The sequence below is a fragment of the Gossypium hirsutum genome, chromosome A01, assembly GCF_007990345.1.
Source record: "Gossypium hirsutum isolate 1008001.06 chromosome A01, Gossypium_hirsutum_v2.1, whole genome shotgun sequence".
Taxonomy (NCBI): Eukaryota; Viridiplantae; Streptophyta; class Magnoliopsida; order Malvales; family Malvaceae; genus Gossypium; species Gossypium hirsutum.
Genome location: NC_053424.1, coordinates 113,200,839 through 113,220,120, shown reverse-complemented (window position 1 = coordinate 113,220,120; position 19,282 = coordinate 113,200,839). Strand labels below are relative to the sequence as shown.

The window sequence follows — 19,282 nt, the reverse complement described above, 5'->3', positions numbered from 1 at the left end:
CAAATAAACACATACCTATCTAAATTTGTTTTCATCTACAATACTATTAATTTGAGATTTAATGGATTCTTCATTTTGGTTTCACCAATACTTTAAATTCTTTTATAGTAACAAAAAAATTTGATATTAAATCTTTAGTTGACACACGTTTAATCATTGAATCCTGCTTTTTTTCTTTTAAAAGATTACAAAAATATGGATTAATAAAATAAAATCACGTGTCACGAATAGTGATTCAATTGATGATAAAGAAAAAAAATATTAGTTCAGTTCTTCACCTTAAGGATAAAAAAAAAATTGATTAAATTCTATCAGGTTTTGACTTATTGTAGAATAAAGACATAATTATCTAAAATTGTTTTTATATAGAGTTCAATATGAAAAATATTAATTTTAGATCTAATGGACTCTTGGTTTTGATTTCACCAATTAAAATAATTTCAATATTAAATCTTTAATTGATACCAGTTTTGAATTCCATCCTTAAGTCTTGCCTTTTTCTCTTATAAAAAATAATTTATTGTTATTTTTCTTTTTCTAATTATCATACGATTTGAGGGGAAAGAAACAAAGGAAAAGGAGTTCAACAATCCGGAGGAAATAATCGAATTTTTTTAATAAAATGCTTAAAATTATTTATAATTCATCCAACTCTTAAATAGGAGAATAAATGTGCTTCAGCACACTCGAATCTATGTCATCTTATATCGATAATGATATCAATACTAATTGAACTAAAACTCAATCGACAGAGAAAAGAATCAAATTACCTTCAAAGATTGTTGAAGGGAAACATAATTAAGCTAGCTAACTAGATTTTTTTATATGTAGGAAAAAAAATTCAAAATTGATGTTTACCAACTTTTTTTTTTTCAATGTTCACTAAAAAAAATGGTTATAATTAGAAATATATAACAAAAGTGGAGGCTTAATCCAACCAAAACTTATTCTCAAAAAATAAATATAATTGGTTTTAACATAGTGGTACCTAAATTAGTTTTTATAGTACAATTCGTTTTAACACTTCAGAACTTAAAATTAATTTTTTATAGTATAATTCGTTTTAACAGTTTGGTACCCAAATAAAAATTTCCCAATTGAAGTAGTTAAAATTTTGCTAAGTTAAACAAATAATGAGGTGGTAGAATAGTATCTAAATGACAATGAGACGTGTAACAAAAATAGAAAAGGGATTGTATGAAACTGTGATCCCACGTCATCCCTATTCCGAATAAAAAAATGACAAATCAGATTTTTCACTCCTGATTTTTGGCTTTTTCCTCCTTAAAATTCGTTTAAATCCAATTAAAAATGCTATTGGAAAGGGATAAATCTGATTTGTCGTTCTCCTATTGGAAATGTATAAGGATGATGTAGAATCATAATTTTATACAATCATTTCTCAACAAACAATGAGATATGAATATATGATATAAAACATCTTAAAATTTTTAACTTTTGCCTTATATACTTTTCTCTTTTTTTACATAAAATATGTTTTTCACCGTCATCATGTTGAATGTATGTATAGATAATATTGTTGATGATTTAATGTCACAAGTCAACCTAACATATTGCATATATGTTATTATTAGTAGTTTCAAGTTATATCATTTAATAGATGTTATTTTTACCTTTAAAAATAGATGTTATATTTTAACGCACACGTGCTTTTTTAAAGTGATTTTTACTTGCATATACGGGTGATAAAATTACTAATTATATTTAAAAATTTGACTAAATTGATGTCATCTATCAACCAGATCCTAAACTTAGTAGTAAAATTACCAAAAACCCTCTATTTTTACAAAACAAAAACTAACCTAATCGGATCCAAACCCAAAATATTATAATAAGTAACATTAAATTATTATATCAACTTTTTATAAATTTATTACACAATTTATTTATTTGTTAAGAACTCAAGATTCTTAAAATATTGTAACAAGCTTAGAAATAACAAAAGAAAAATGTCAAAAAATGATCCTAAAAAAGAAATATTTTTATTGTTTTGTTGAATTCAACCACTTAGTGAGGTGAGGCAGTTAATAAATCTCCAATGCTTATGTTGAGTTTGTTATATTGATCAATTTCTACCATTAGCAAGACATAAAAAGTGGTTTCTTTTGGGTATGTATCACTATCATATATTCCTTAGGGTTTTTCTCAAATGAATATAAAAGAAAAAAATGTTTGTTTTAGTTAATTGATTTACAATTTAACAAAAATGTGGCACTAAAAATGGTTAATGGATCCTTAATAATGGAACTCCACATGGTTAAGCAAAACACTCTCTACCTGTATGAGGTTGGTTTAGCCACTTGTTTCCAGAAAATGAAATGTGGTCACCAAACCCATTCCTTCATTAGTTTGGTTTGCATTATTGATTGGGAAAATAAAGAGGATGTTATTTAATTGTTTTTAAGGTAAAGTAGATAAAATTATTTTAATTTTATTTCTCTAAGAAGTTACTTCTTCTAATTTTTCAAAATTTAATAAAATTTAAAACTTTATCTAATTAAGTAACATTGTTAAATCTTATGGTCAAAATTAACCGTTCAACATCTATAGAAACAAATTAGCAAAGATTAGTAACTCAGGTTCATGTACTTATCAACCATTAGATTAACTTTTCAATTTTTGTAAAGTATAATTAGAGTAGAGAGATAGCGGTTCATAATTCTACTATAATTTTTGTACAATAACAAATGCATTTAAAATTTATTAGATCAAAGTTGATTCAAACAGATGTGGAGTAGCGAAGAATTTGGGTTCTAATTATTAGTTTACACCAATTTCAGATTCAATCTTTAAATAATCTTTTTTTTCTTATAAGAAAAATATATTGGATTATAGTTTTTTTAAAAAGAAAATTATTGGATCATATATCAAATTTCTGCTCAGAGAAGCTTACAAGGATAGGTGTGCAAGTGAGAAACACCTTTGATCTTTCCTTCCCCGAACAAGTTTTTGTTTCTATCTTCTATTAGTTAGAACTCAAGTTGCAATTGGAGATGCAATTGACTGCTTTTTCTTTAGACCTTTCAAAAGTTTGTAACACTTGGGCCTAATATGCCTTGAGGCACCACAATAATGACACATAATTCGTTTATTATGCTTATGATGTCTCTCAGTGTGAATAATTTCTGGTCTTTAGGAACTTTCATGTTTATTTTTTTACCCCTTGGTTTTAACAAAGACGGTAGGGGTCATTGCCTTATCCTTTCTTTTTCTCATTGGGTCCTTCATCATTGATGGTAATGACCTTTCTTTTTCCTTTTTTGAAGTTTTGAGCCCCTTTAAAACTTTTCTTCTTCCTTGACACCATCTTAAACGCCTTATTAAAGTTCTTTGCGAGTAGGGCTAATTTTGTCCTACAAAGCCTCCATAATAGTTTCTTCTTCAGTTGCAGTTGATGAAGCAATTTGTAAAACAATATTCTTCTCTATCTTTAACTTCTCTCTTCTTGAATTCCTCGAGATTCATCTTAAACATTTACAGGGACCATATTAGTTCATCAATCCTCATTGTATTGATGTCTTTAGCCTCCTCTATTGCAATCACTTTAATGGAACAACATTCAGTATAATACTCAAAACCTTGCAAACTAACTTGGTATTGGCATACTCCTCTCCAAGAGCAAAAGATTGGTTAGAGATTTCCCGTAATTTTGCATAAAAATTAGATAATGATTTATCTTCAAGCGCTTTGAGAGTTACAAATTTGGTCATTAATTTATAAAGTTTGAACTGTTTGACAATAAAGGTACTTTTATGTATTTTCTCAAGTATGGTCTAAGCTCACAACTAGTAAGCATTGCTCTCCTCCATGCCTTTTTATCTAGAGACTGTAGATACTCTAATTCGCAATTTTAGATAGGAGTTGTTGGAGCCATTAAGCATAGGGGATTTCGAAATCGAGCTACCTTCCATCTTTTAGCAATTCAACAGTAAGATCTTCACTAAATTCTTCTGATGTCTAGCTCTAACGCCAAATGTTAGTGTTGAGTTTTAGGTTGATTATATTGTGGGTTGCAATTGAAGATAATGGACATGAAAATTTGTTATGCAGCTCGAAACCCTTTCTTGCATCTACGAAGCGTTGCCAAGTGAGTAGCTACTATGAATTAATAGTAAAAGATGTGATTTAAGTTCAACTTACTTATCATATTGCAACCTCACTCCTATACCTTCAATTAGATTCACTCTTCCATTAAATCTTTCCCCCTTAAAAGCATAATATCAAACTAAACAAAAACTGTTTGTTTATAAATAATTTGCACTTTAACATGTCCCTATGTTGAACATAGTGCTCTGTCAAATTCATACATAAACCAATAAACAAGTCTTTGATGTATAGGCAATATTGAGCTTATGAATCTTTAGCTAATATGATTGATCAATGCCCCTTCAATTTCTCCCAATTAAGTGCTTTGAAAAACATGAAGTAAAAAGATGTATTTTCTTAATATTTCTTCAAAACCAATTTCTCTTCAAATATGGTAAATAGATCATGCTAATACTCTTTCAAAAACACCTTGCTTGATTAAATAATTTCATCAATCATAGCCTCGTAGATTGCTACTCAAAATATTATTTAAATAAAAAAAGATGTAAGTGAATAATTATGCATGTCAAAAAATGGGATTTTTCTATTTAAATAATATAAAAATAATAATTAATTACGAAAAAGGTATAGAAAATAGAATAATTAAGAAAATAGACATTTGTTACAGTATTCTGACAGTGCCGTCTGACATATTGGTGGCATTAAACTAAAACGTGATGATCTAAAAACTCTAGGGACCTTATATGATACTTTTCCTTTTTAATTGGCAGCTGAAAAGACGCTTGAAGGGTGCCGCTCACAGTATGGCGGCACCAAATTTTAAAAGGGTAAATTCCACCCTAAACCCCTTAGTTTTTTATTAATTTTTATTCTCCTTTTAACACTAAAAATAGATTGACCTTTTATTAATTAGTCTAAAATCTTTTTCTACCAAAATGTATTTTTGTAAGTAAGCATATTCCAACTCGAAATAAATTTTATTTAATTTTTAAAAAATATTTTTATTGTTCAAATTATGTTTGACATAACGGTATTTATAGTAGTTTTCTTTTGCTCTCATTATATTTGGAAACTATAAATTTAACTAAAAATTATAATCTATACATAATAATATTTTTCTAAAACTTTTATAATTATAATTATAATTTTATATAGTGCCCGTAAATCGAATTGTTAATAAAATTATAAATACTTTTTAAAAAAATAAATAAAATTTATTTCTAGTTGGAATCGGCTTACTTACAAAAATACTTTTTGATAGAAAAACTTTTTAGACTAATAGATGAGAGGCCAATCTACTTTTGATGTTAAAAGAGGATTAAAAATAATAATAAATAAGGGGGGTTTAGGGTGCAATTTATCCTTTTAAAGTTTGGTGCGGCTCAAGTGGCAACTTTGAAGTGTTTTTTAGCACCTAATTAAAACGGAAAATTTCATATAAGGTCCCTAGAGTTTTTAGATCATCACATTTTAGTTTGGTGCTGCCAATATGTCAAGCGGCACCGTCAGAACACTGTAGCAAATGCCTCTTTTTGTAATTATTCTATTTTCTATACCTTTTTCGTAATTATTCTATTTTCTATACCTTTTTTGTAATTAATTTTTTTTATATTATTTGTGTAAAAAACCCCAAAAATTGCCGACAAATAAGGTAAGGTGCATATTGTTAGGTTCAAAGGGGAGTTGCAACTAACGGTCCAACTAGTAACATAAATAGTTTCATTCAATATGATATTAATTTATTACACATGTTCAACAAGTGAATCAAATATTTTTTAAACCGGACCAATGTTCGAATCGGTCAAGTCACGAGTTTGTCAGTTCGAGCAATTCAACTAAAAAATCATTTAAATAAAAAAACAATTCAACTGGTTTTTAGTCAATTCAATCGATTTATACCGATTTCTGATCTAACAATTTAAAGCCACTCTCCAAACCCCAATTGATTCCGGATTTAGTCTCGTTCATACAACATTGAGTGAAATCTAATTACAACAAAATTTGCAGCCATGGGATGGAATTGTCCTCATACATGATAATCATGGTGAAATGTTTGTGGAAAGATAAAGACAAACATGTTTGTTTTTGTCAATTTAAAAATATTTGGTGAAATCAAAACTACATTAATAGTTGTTAAAACTAGTTAAGTGCCAAATTTGAACGGTAAAGCATGTGAATGTAAGTATAACCGTCGATATTGTTTTAATTTGAGTAAAGGCAAGGTTATGAAAATGTCAAAAAAGCGTCCTATTTTCCTGAGAAAATGAAGGGTGTTTTCATTGGGAAAGATTATGGCAAACAGAAAAAAGGAAATGAAAATGTTTTCAAAGATGCTAAGTAAATGGTTAATTTCTTTTGTGCTAATGACCTTTCTCTCCTCATTCATTGGGAACTAAAACGGGAATTAGATACTGACTGTCCACCCACCATTGGCAGGCTGATATGGTTTTTTTCCAGGGGCGGTGGAGCCTTGTTTACGGTTTAGAATCATTATAAAAGCATTTGACTGTCATTAGTTGATTGCTATTATTATTGATATTCACTTTATATTCAATTCTTGGATCATGGATAAAAGAAAATTTATGTAAAGGAACCTTATTCCCCTTCAGTAAGGATGGAGGACAACAGAATTTCTGAACCAGAGGTGGTCCTTTAAAGACATATAAAGATTATTTCATTAATTTTACAGACTTTTTGTAATAATGGAAAGTTTAGTTTAAGGTTGTGTGTGTCATATGGACAACCCACAGCAGTTATATATACTCCACTCCCTTCATTCTTCTTCTTCATTCCTCACCAGCCTATTCTCTTTTCTTCTTTAACTCACCAGCTCCTGCAACACTCTCTTCCTTGCTCTCTATCCATTTGTTGGTTTTTTGTGTCACTTAGCAAAGATGGGAGAGAAGGGTGCTGTCAAAAATCACCTTCACAACAACCTGGTTTTTGACCACCCCATTGGCTTTGATGACGATGGCAGACTCAAGCGAACTGGTAAATTCCACCAAGTTTATGGCAACATCCCTTTGCACCAAACATTTGCTTATGTGATGTCACTGTTCTTTTCATGTGCCAGGAACTGTATGGACGGCAAGTGCTCATATTATTACGGCTGTGATTGGTTCTGGCGTCCTGTCCCTGGCTTGGGCCACTGCCCAGCTTGGATGGATAGCTGGTCCAGCAGTTATATTTTTGTTCTCTTTTGTAACTTACTACACCTCTACTCTTCTTGCTGCTTGTTACCGCTGTGATGACCCTGTTAATGGCAAGAGAAACTATACCTACATGGAAGCTGTCAGAGCAAATCTTGGTAGACTAAAATGAAACTTTCGATTGCATTAACAAAATGGGAGGATTCTTCCTAAACTTGTAAACTTAACCTTTTTGTTTTTTCAGGTGCGTTTGAAGTGAAGATATGTGGGTGGGTTCAATACTTGAACCTTTTTGGAGTTGCCATTGGATACACAATTGCATCATCAATTAGCATGATGTGAGTTCCTGAACACAAGGGTTCCAGCCAGAACATGTTTGCTTCTTCTTTACTTGCGTTTGTTTGGGGGCTAACGGGTATTATAACAGGGCTATAAAAAGGTCTAATTGCTTCCATGCAAGCCGTGGCAAAAATCCATGTCATATGAATAGCAACCCCTATATGATTGGTTTTGGCATTGCTGAAATCATTTTCTCTCAAATTCCTGACTTTGATCAATTATGGTGGCTTTCCATTGTTGCTGCTGTCATGTCCTTCACTTACTCAACAATTGGACTTGGACTTGGAATTGCTAAAGTAGCAGGTATTCACAGCTTTCTTTTACACACTTACAATGCATGCAACCTAATGTTTGGTTAATTTACCAGAGAATGGAAAAATTAGGGGAAGCCTGACTGGTATAAGTGTTGGAACTGTTACTCAAACACAAAAAATATGGAGGAGCTTCCAGGCACTTGGAGACATGGCTTTTGCCTATTCTTATTCCCTCATACTCATTGAAATTCAGGTATGTAACTTCATTTTGTCCAATTTATCTACCTCCAATAACAGTATGATACTTGTATAGGACACACTTAAGGCTCCACCATCCGAATCAAAGACAATGAGCAAGGCAACTTTGTTAAGTGTTGGAGTGACAACACTTTTCTACATGTTGTGTGGTTGCATGGGCTATGCTGCTTTCGGGGACTTGTCCCCCGGGAACCTTCTAACCGGTTTTGGATTCTATAACCCATTCTGGCTCCTTGACATTGCTAATGCTGCCATTGTAATTCACCTTGTTGGTGCATACCAAGTTTACTGCCAACCCCTTTTTGCCTTCATTGAGAAATCAGCAGCTAAAAGGTTTCCAGATAGTGAATTCATAACCAAAGACATCAAGATCCCCATTCCCGGCTTTCGCCCTTACAATCTCAACCTCTTTCGTTTGGTTTGGAGGACAATTTTTGTGATGCTAACAACTTTGATCTCCATGCTTCTTCCCTTCTTTAATGATATTGTTGGACTACTTGGGGCTATTGGATTCTGGCCACTCACAGTTTACTTCCCAGTAGAGATGTACATTTCTCAAAACAAGATAGCAAAATGGAGCACAAGATGGCTTTGCCTCCAGATTCTCAGCATCGCTTGCCTTATTATCACAATAGCTGCTGCTGCTGGTTCTATTGCAGGGGTTATTCTTGATCTCAAGTCATATACGCCCTTCTCCACCGCCTACTAGTTCAAGTTGAATTGAGCTCATATCAGACAACTCATGATTGAACAGTTTAAAAAGCAAGGGAAAATAATCTTTATAGGTTAAAAAAGTTCTACTTCATGTTCATCAAGCCAGATTTGTTGTTGTTACTTACCACTACTGCTAAGCAGTTTCTTCTCTTCTTCTTTTTTTTCCCTGTATTGTTCAACAAAATGGGGTCAATGTTTTACAATTTGAACTTGTAACTTTCCCCATCAGTCATTGCAAAATGAACAACTTTGAGCATAGAATAGAATAGAATAGCATGAACTTTTATCATACAATTAAAGCTAGCAATTTGAAAGTGTTACTCGATGCTTAAATTGTTGAATATCTAGTGGAGATCCTTGAAAAAGCAATTACCAGCCAGAAAGAGCAATAGAACATAGAACAGTTCAATCGGTGAAAATGTCCCCAATTTTGGTGTTATTAAAAACTAAAAACTGGAGAAACTGCTATGTTAACCAGGATTTTTTTTAGGTTGACCAAGGATAAGTTTTCGTTTTGGTTACTTAATTAAAGAAAGTTATAACTTGATCACTGAACTATTTAAAAATTTTCATTTAAGTAATTGAATTGTTAAAATTGATGCTATATGGCTTTCTTTGTTAACATTCCCTGTACCAATCGAAACTCTCTTTCCTTTTCTCTTTTACAGTTCACAAATTTATGAACTAAAATTCAAATAGTTTTTGTTCTCCAATCTTCGACATTAACCATCATCTTAACTTGGATTTAAGGTATGCTTTTCTACCTGTTGATGGATACTAATCCACCGTACCGATCGTCTAATTGTCTCTTGAAGCTTGTTTGGTGAAACATTTTTTTTTAAATTAACAATCCAATAACTTAAATAAAAAAATTTAAATAATTTAATAACTAAATTATAATTTTTTTAATTAAATGACCAAAAACGAAAATTTATTCATAATTTAATCACTACCTCTATATTTTTTTATCATGTAAAAGTTATATTTATTGAAGTAATTATTAGCCAAAACTGATTAGTAAAGTAAACTTGTTAGTGAAAAATATTAGCTTCAATCTCAAGGCTAATAAGATTGCTAAAAATTGTAGATCAAAATAATTATTATAGAATTAATGTATCATTTCAAGCACTAAGAATCTCTAGTCTACTATTATTTATTCTTCCACGATGAAAAATATTATATATAAACTAAAAAAATTCACAAACCAAACTAAGAACCACAGTGTTATATTATCGATAATGAGAGTAAGAATAATCGCAAAACTATAAGAAAGAAAAAAAATATGTAAATTTTAAGTAAAATTTTTTATTAAAAAAATTACGGATAATTTTTCACTAATGTCTAATAGAAAAAATATAATCTTATACGGATTCAACTTGTGCGACATAATTCTTTATTCTTTGCCCCACAAATTTCCTATTTTGTCCCTCTATTTTAATTTTTTAACAAATTAATTACATATTAAATTCTTCAAATGAAATTAAACTAAATTTGAGTGATACAACTCTAATATAAAAATAGATATTATTATTATTATATGCATAAAAGGTCATAAAAATGTAAATCCGTGATGAGAGATGGAAGTTATGCGGCGGTGGTGACAAGTGAAGGGAGGACAAGCGGAGGGCTTTAGGAGGTCCTCGTGAGTGGTAGGGCCGGGAAGAGTTGTTAGTATAGTAAATTTTGTCTCTCTGCCTAATTTTATGTTCATTCTTTTATGATCATGATTACTACTCCAGGGTAATTATGGAGTTTTAGAGAGTTGAAAAGTGAGATTTTTAGAGAAGAATCTCCCATAATTGGGGGGATTCCCAATCTCTTATTCTACTATTTTATGTTTTTTCACATCAAGTAATTATTTGTATAAGAAATCAAGTTTAGTAGTGATTTGATTGCTTTCTGACGACATGAACGGATGAAAATCAAGGAATTACCGCAAATCAACAGATGATTCTTTGCATTTAAGCAACCAGTCGATTGCTTTATCAACTTACTAAATTTTTATTCCAGCTTAATCCGATAAAATCTTTTATTTTTATTTCTATTTTTAAAAGAAACCGTATTAAGCGATTATAAAAATATCAATTCATAAATTAAAATGATTTAGATTTATTATGATTAAAGAATCGAATTCAATGGAATTACAAACAAATGGAGCAAAGAATTTTTTGTGTCAGCACATTTAATCATGTGATTCATAACCCCGTTCTGATCTCCCAAAATATGTCAAACTCGTACCTCCCATTTTCGACGCAACAACTTATGCAATAACCTCAATTCCACTAAGCTACTATTGGCTTCTCCACTAGACAAATAAATTCTACCAACAATGCATTATCACTCCTTACTTCAACCTTTTTGAATCTTTTCTCCCAAACTATGAAAAGGCTTGCCAATATCACTCTTGTCTCAACTTTAAAAATTGATTCTTTATCGAAGCTCATCGTATAAGCCTATAACCAGTTTGCATTCGAGTCCCTTAACACTCTTCCAATAGAAACACTTTACCTACTAATTGATACCAGCCCATCAAAGTTGATATTTTGAATTGATATTGTCGAAACTATTTTTTAAAAAAAAACAGGGATTGACTTTTAAAGCAAAATGTGGAGTCGCCACCAATCTTTTTGTTAAAGTGTGATTGGATCACCCAATAAATCATTTTATTCCTATTTAAAACAATTTTGGTACCCTCACTATGCCCAAAAAATTGGTACCAGATTAATTAAATGTTGTCCTTATGTCTAGGATTTTAGAAAAAATTTTGAAATATGGTTCCTTTTTAAAACATTGGGGTGGTTCAAGCTGGTCAAAATTCTCTCGTTTCAAATGTATGCAGTTTCATATCCAGTACGATTGGACACGATCTTTTATACCTTCAAAAATATGATTGATTTTTGACTTTCAAAAACTTTTAGGTTAAAAATTATAAAAGGATATCCAGATATTTAGTTCTACGAAAAATCGTACCCAGCACGGTAGGACACATTTTCTTAAATTTCTAAATATTGAATATTACCTTGTTTTTAACAAAGAAGTTTAAATAAATGATTGTAGATTATCTCAAAGTTATTTGAAATAAAATAGAATAATGGATTTTAAAAAAAGAAAATCATAAGGCAACATTTTGTAAGCCAAAAGAAAAAATAATTATCATGGGATAATGTACATGCATAAAAATGTGATACTTGATGATTGAAGATAATATAACTTATTTAATCAACTAACAAAACAAACAATTAAATCCAACCAATCTAAAAAAAATATAGCCAATTTCCCAAGTATGGGCGAAGAATAATCAATATAATAGTAATACAAAATGAAAATAATATATAACAATAATATACATAACCTAATACAACACAATCAAATGCAAAATATACAAAACAAAATGAAAATTTAAAATATATATATACATACATATATGTATAAGACAAATTTAAAATGATGAACACATAATATATTAAAAATGAATTGTTGAATTTGAAATAATTTATGTAAAAAACTAGGGATATATATAATCATTGAAATAAATATTATAGAATAAAATATTTGAATCAAATAATATGCAAAATATTTTAAAACGAAAATTCATTTTAAAAATGACAATATACACAATAACTTAAATAATATATAAAATATGAAAGAATAGTAAAAATACATGATAAGATATAATACACATAATAGATTTTCAAAACATATATATATTTAGAAATAATTATTTATAAAAAAAACATGGAAATGCATACAAGATTAAATTAATTTTGCTATACATGTACAAATATATATAAAAATATTTAAATGAGATAATATATTAAAAGAATATGGTATAAAGAGTTTCAAAAACAATAATTTTATAAACAAAAAATATGAATTTTAGAACAATAATTTAACCACTAAAATATTATATGTACAAATATACAAAAAAATATTTAAATGAGACATTATATAATATAATAAAACCAACTTCAAAATAATTATATGAATAAAAAAACAAAGCAAAATTAATAAAATTGATAAAAATATTAAATGAATTTTAAAATAATAATTATTTCAAATGGAGAGCTTGATTAAAAGATTAGGTGTGCATAAGTATATACATATATAAATGTTTAAATAAAATTTTATACATAATATTAAAATAATATATTATAAACTTCAAAACAATGATTTTTTTTAAACAAAGCAAAATTATTAAATGAATTTCCTTTAAACAATGAATTATATAAATAGAAAATTTAATAAAAATAAATTCAAAATGAAAAGGAAATAAAATAACCTAACGGAATTGAAATTATAAGGGCTAAAACTTAAACATACAGCCAATAACCCTAGCCCCTTTTCTATACTTTAGCCAACCCCTAAATCCCCACTTCAAACCACCGATTCCCATCCCCCAAACAACAATCTGCACATTGAAGCTTAGAGGACGAAATTTTTAGCCTCAAGATCTCCTCCTGACTTCGATTTCAACAAAGTAGAAGAAGACCTACGGCGTATTTACGAGGTAAGCCCCTTTCCCTTTTTTCTTTTTCTTGTTTTTCTTTCGAATACAAGAACCACAAATCCAAAAAAAATGAAATCAAAGAAAATAAAGCATTTAGAGATCTTGAATCGGAAATCACCTTGTGTATTTCAGTATGCGTAGTATGCGTAAGTTTTTTGCAGGTACATTCGTCGGCTTTTATAGCCGGATTTACAAAGTAAAATCAAAAAATAAAATTACATTTTATTGCTGTTATTTGCTGTAGATTCTGTCATTCTCCTTCTCGTATGTTCCATTTACAGGAAAGGCCGTACACAAGCACGAGCGGAGACGCGCGCGAGGGGCTGGTGGCGCACGTGTGGTGCTCACCCGAATTACTGGCTGCTGCGCGAGAGGGAGAACCCTTAGAGCTTCTGAAACAATCACCTGGACCAGTCTTTGGGTCATGTATTGAATGGGCTGAGACTTTGGGTTATTAATTAATTGGGTTTAGGATTTATGCAATTGGGTTTTAAAAAATGTATCTGGGCTGGACTGTATATATATTTTTTGGGTTAAATAACTTGTAAATGGATATTGACTTATTCTGGGCTGTTCATTGTTTTTGTTTTTATTTTTTGGTTTTTGGTTTTGTATGGGCCCGGGCGAATTGGGCCTATTACAGATATTTTGATTAGTTCTTTGATATGATTGATCAGTCAATTCTATAAACAACGTAGATTAGACTTAATATATATTATTACAAATACATACTCAAATATGGTAATTTTCTAATGGGAAGGGTTTACATTTTTCTTTAATAGACAGCTCGCCAATTATAATATTAAAATAATCAATGAGTCCTATTTTTAACTAATAATGTTTATAATTTTTTAACAAAAATATAATTTAACATTAAAATTCATTTTAATTCCATGTTTGTCAATAACATAAAAACTTTTTTTCCTTTGTTAAATACGCTATCATTTATTAAGAAAGTAAAACTGTAGCCTCTTACTAGAGAAAAAGATTAAATTCGGGAGTAAATTAATCCATTTTAGAAGGCATAATGCTAAATTTAGCTTCTAATGTTTATATTTTTAATCAATTTGACTCTTATATATTTTTTTATTTTAATTAAATTTGACACTCAACTTTTTGGAAAGAGTCAAATCGCTTTTTTTTTTAAGAAAAATATTGACTAAAACATTATTTTTTAACAATGTTGACATGATAACTCGCTCGGCAATCTATGTACATTTCATACTAATATGCACATATCAATTCTAATATTAAAAAATTTTAAAATAGCTTTCTAATTGTATTTTTAACTACAAAAATAAAATGCATATTTTTTAAATATATAGATTAAATTTTAATTTTATAAATTTCAGTATTACAAAATTAATTAATTAATTAAAAATAATAAAAAATTTAAATGTTGAATATGTTGATATATTTAAATTTGAATATGAAAACATATAAATTACTAAATTATTTTAAAAATGCTAAGAAAATTTTGATATATAAATTTGGTATATATGAATTTTCATACAAACTTTGACGGTGTTAGGTGACACGTGACTTAGGAAACAAATCCTAACATGACTAATCTCCTATGAATTGATAAGACTGTCCAAGGAGTATGTATATATACATTCCCACTTACCAAGGAAAGGGACTATCTCCTTCCCCTCTACGATTTTGACACAAAGGGAATTTTATGTGAACCTTCTTCAATAGCCCTATTCTTAGATCCCTTTTCCCCTCCTACAATTTTACATTAATAATCAGACCCATACAATCAAAGGAACCCTCTCCTCGGTGGAAATACTATAGCAACCCCCGAAAAAAACTTCTCCACCAACATCAAGAATTTCACTTTACCCTACACCCGAGGATCAAACTACACCCAACTCATTTCAAACTCCAAGAAAATCATTGAACTCCAAGAAAAAATGAAAATAATGCAAGAACAACTGCAACGACAACAAGGACCACAAGCAATCTGAAATCTCCTTCAAAATAAAATGGCCCCGGCTGATGAAGAAGTAGCCTCATCTCACCGAGACCATTGTTAGGAGCATCCAATAAATAATCCTGCAAATTGGGTTGTTTCAAAAAGTTTCACTATTGCTGTGTATTAGGTAAGCATATCCATATATGGAATAATCATCTATTCTTTATCCTAGCCTCTTTGTGCATTGATGTTCATGAGGTCACATGTATCGGTATGCACAAGTGCACAAGTTCTTAGAGTTGAGTAGCCTTTTCGTGCCTTTGGGATTAAAAGGCCTATTGGTCATTTTAGCTTCCAAGCAATATTCACATTGTGGAAGATGCATGTTTTTAAGCGAGTTTAAAGTTCTATCTTTCACAAGTTTAATGTTTATTTCTTGGTTAATATATTTAAAATTTAAATTTCATAGATATGTCTCTCGAGAAGTTTTAAGTTTTTTATTGACAAGTTAAATTTCAAGTAGCGATTGCATCTTGGGTTTAATAAAATAGATATTATTTTTCATCCATTCAAGACAAATAGAAAAACAAAATTTTTCATGTACTAAATAATTTCCTATGATTTAGTAATTTCTTATTTATGAATTACTTAATTACTTCATACATAAAACATTAAAAAGTTTCTAAGAAGAAATTAAGTAACTTAATACATAAAATGTTACTTAAAATGTTAAAATATTTTTAAAACCAATAACTTATTAAGGAAGTTGTACCTCATACTAAGCTGGTATTAAGAAGAGCTCATACTAGAACCTAATACTAAGAACATGCTCAAGATATAATGGACTTATAATCGCAGCTGTAAGCCCAATTATTGCATGAAAAAAACAGAGACGACGCAATAACAATAGTGACATAATGTTGGGATATTATTACTTTTAGATGCATTACTTCCCAAAGATGAGGTGAAGGACTCATGAGCGAGGGGCAATGGCCTGTCTGGTAACTATATCACCCTCTAACATCTTGAGAGCCTCCACAATTTTCCATGAGCGCAAAGAATCCCAACCCGACCAAACCTTTCCATCACCCCTCTAGGCCCTTTTTTCTCTTATATATTGATTCATCCAAAATTTCTTCCACGCTTCAACAAATATGATGAATTTGACGTGTCAAGTACTTTCTCTCGCTCATGACCAAAGCTACAAGCATCAGTTTTCTCTGTTATTTGTCCACAGTGAGCGTATCCTGGTGCTAAATAACCATGTGTGGCGAGATGAGACTACCCTTACAAACTCTGAGTGGATTTGGTAACTCAAAAATGGAGGTCTCTTTAAGGTGCTGGCTAATTCCAATGCCGAAAAGACTGGTGAGTGTTTGGCAGCACTGAGTTCCTTTCTGGAAGGTGGGAGTCTCCCATGTTGATAATGTCTAAAACAATGGCGTTTGGACATATTGGACCTGATGTTATAAAGGGTTTGGTTGGTTATTGAACCATCTATTTTGGCCGGCGGTGGTCAAACTGCATGTTTTTGCCTTTTTCTAGCTTAAGTTGTTAGCGGTCAAAGTCAATAGTAAAATAAAATATGAAAGCGTTGTTTGTTAATTTGTTTTTCACACTAGCGGGTAAATTGTGAGTTAAGCCCTCAACCCTATAATTTGTTGTATTTCATACTCTCTACCTATCTTTATAATCTTAAACTTATGATTTTTTTTAACATCGACCCAAATCTAAATTTAGGGCCCCTTTGGATGGACGGAGTGTGTACACGCGGAAGTGTAAAAACAGCGGTGGCGGTGAGATTAAATAATGTAGCGTGAAACAAAAAGAAAGTTAAATGCACCTTAATCTGGTTGAATTTAATCATAAAAAATTGATAATTCAAATATGTTCCACTCAAATTTAAAATTAATTGAATAAAAATTGATTCAAATCCAAAATATCTCATTTTTAAAAGGATATTCTAATAAAAATAATTTCTATAACTTGAATTATAAAATTATTTTACTTTAATTTATATATCGTAATTGTTATATTAGTGTTAGTACAAATTTCTGATGAGAAAAATCTCGAACACACGAACGAAACTCGAACAGAAAAAGAAGAAATAGGACAAGGCTCCAAGACGTGTATCAGGCCACTATCTTTAAGGTTATATTCGCCCCCACCTATCTTCGGTGTGCAAATGAGTTCCAAGCAAATTACCAATGAAGCCAATGACTATTTTCGATTTGCACTGATGAGAATAGTCCACTACGCACTAAGCAATGTATAACAAGAAAATTTCTACAAAGGATTTCTGTAGAAATATTTTATAGAATAATCTAATAATATTAGAAAATGAAGGAAGGAAAGAAAGAACATTAGAATTTGTTGGTGTGATTTCAAAATAAAATCCCATTCCTATTTATAGGAATTTTCATGTCTCTTCATAGAGACATCTTTCAATAGGTGTCTTTCTGAAAATAATAATATCTTTAAAATAAACATATAATTATTCATTTAATATTATAACTATTCAAATAATATTATTTAAATAGTTATAATTCTTTTTCCAAAAATAAAAAAATATAAATTTTGATTAATTACACCCATTCATTTATAGTTATTGGAACACTATCAATATTTGAAAATGTTCTAACAATCTCCCTCCATTTTCAAAATATTTTAGATTTTGATATTCTTGGAAATCAATTTGCATAAATGAAGGTATCTTACAATTGAACATTCACTTAGTGAAAACATGTTAAAATTAATTGAAATTGCATGGTAGACTAAGCTTTGAACCAACTATTCCATTTGATTAACTGAACACCTCTCACACAATGATTTCAACATCGGTCAATGCATAGTATCTAGGGACACTGTTATGGCCATGTGTCTGTGTCCTCTTTCATAAGTGCTGCTAGAGCCAAGCCCTTGAGCTCCAAGAAACGGCTACACTTCCACTCACATAGGTAGATCCCATCAAGAGTGTTCCCGTAATTATAACACTCTAACATATTTATGTTATGGGTCCATTAAGAGTACATTACTCATTCTTCCCTTATCATTACGGATACCTAGCACTTTAATCTTAGGATGGATTTATTTATAGTGTCAACAGGCACATACTAATGATGTACTTTGTCTCATTGAACTCAAGACTTAACGTTATACTAAGCGTTGAGTCAAGTTTCCATCATGGGTGACTCTAATTAATGGGCTTGAGTCCCACCCCTTTTGAGGTCCTTTTTACTACATCTCTAGCAAGACTTTTTGTCAAAGGATCCGCCAAATTTTTACTTGACCTCACATAATAAATAGTGATCACTCCATCAGAGATTAATTGTCAGACATAACGATGTCTTAATCCAATGTGTCTAGACTTTCCATTATATACTTGGCTATATGCCTTTACTAGAGTAGCCTCACTATCACAACAGATAAAAATAGGCGAAACTGGCTTAGGCCATAAAGGTACATCATAAAGTAAATTTTTTAACCATTCTGCTTCTTTAAATACAATGGCTAATGCAATAAATTTTGTTGCCATGGTGGAATCAGTAATACATGGTTGTTTCTTGGAACCTCAAGAAATGGCTCCTCCACTAAGAATAAAGATCCATCAACTAGTAGATACATGATCTTCCAAACTTGTAATCCAACTAGCATTCGAATACCCTTCCGAAACTGGAGAATATCCATTATAACACAATACATAGTTAATAGTTTTCTTTACGTACCTAAGTACGCTATTCAAAGCTTGCCAATGCAAACTACTTGGATTACTTGTGTACCTACTCAATTTCCCAACAACATCTGTAATATTTAGTCTTGTACAAGTCATTATGTACATAAGACAACCAATTAGACTTGTATATTTCAATTGATCAATTTTCCTACCAGTATTAGATACTAATTTTATTTGAGGATCCGTGGGTGTAGATGCTGGTATACAGTTGAAAAGATAAAACTTTTTAAGCACCTTTTCAATGTAATGTGATTTTGATAAAGCTATAGTGCTTTCATCTCGGGTTATTTTAATCCCAAGAATAACATATGCTACACTCATATCCTTCATAGCAAAGTTGTT

At 30.4% G+C, this 19,282-nt stretch overlaps 1 protein-coding gene and 1 long non-coding RNA gene across 2 annotated transcripts; both read left to right on the top strand.

Annotated features, from left to right (window-relative positions):
- The first annotated feature begins 6,595 nt into the window (after window positions 1–6,595).
- Window positions 6,596–9,102, top strand: LOC107930450 (amino acid permease 3). The gene is made up of 6 exons (XM_016862123.2): window positions 6,596–7,059; window positions 7,142–7,375; window positions 7,462–7,555; window positions 7,645–7,859; window positions 7,924–8,063; window positions 8,124–9,102. The coding sequence occupies exons 1-6, from the start codon at window positions 6,963–6,965 to the stop codon at window positions 8,775–8,777; spliced, it is 1,434 nt and encodes a 477-aa protein (XP_016717612.1). The 5' UTR covers window positions 6,596–6,962; the 3' UTR covers window positions 8,778–9,102.
- A 3,868-nt stretch (window positions 9,103–12,970) lies between these two features.
- On the top strand, window positions 12,971–13,852 carry LOC121229459 (uncharacterized). The gene is made up of 2 exons (XR_005927208.1): window positions 12,971–13,289; window positions 13,571–13,852. It is a non-coding gene; the product is annotated as an uncharacterized lncRNA (long non-coding RNA).
- The last annotated feature ends 5,430 nt before the right edge of the window (window positions 13,853–19,282 follow it).

Coding starts and splice junctions, on each gene's coding strand:
- LOC107930450 (XM_016862123.2), top strand. CDS start 6,963: ATGGGAGAGAAGGGTGCTGTCAAAAATCACCTTCACAACAACCTGGTT. Junction 7,376..7,461: donor AGCTGTCAGAGCAAATCTTG/GTAGACTAAAAT, acceptor TTGTTTTTTCAG/GTGCGTTTGAAGTGAAGATA. Junction 7,556..7,644: donor GCATCATCAATTAGCATGAT/GTGAGTTCCTGA, acceptor GTATTATAACAG/GGCTATAAAAAGGTCTAATT.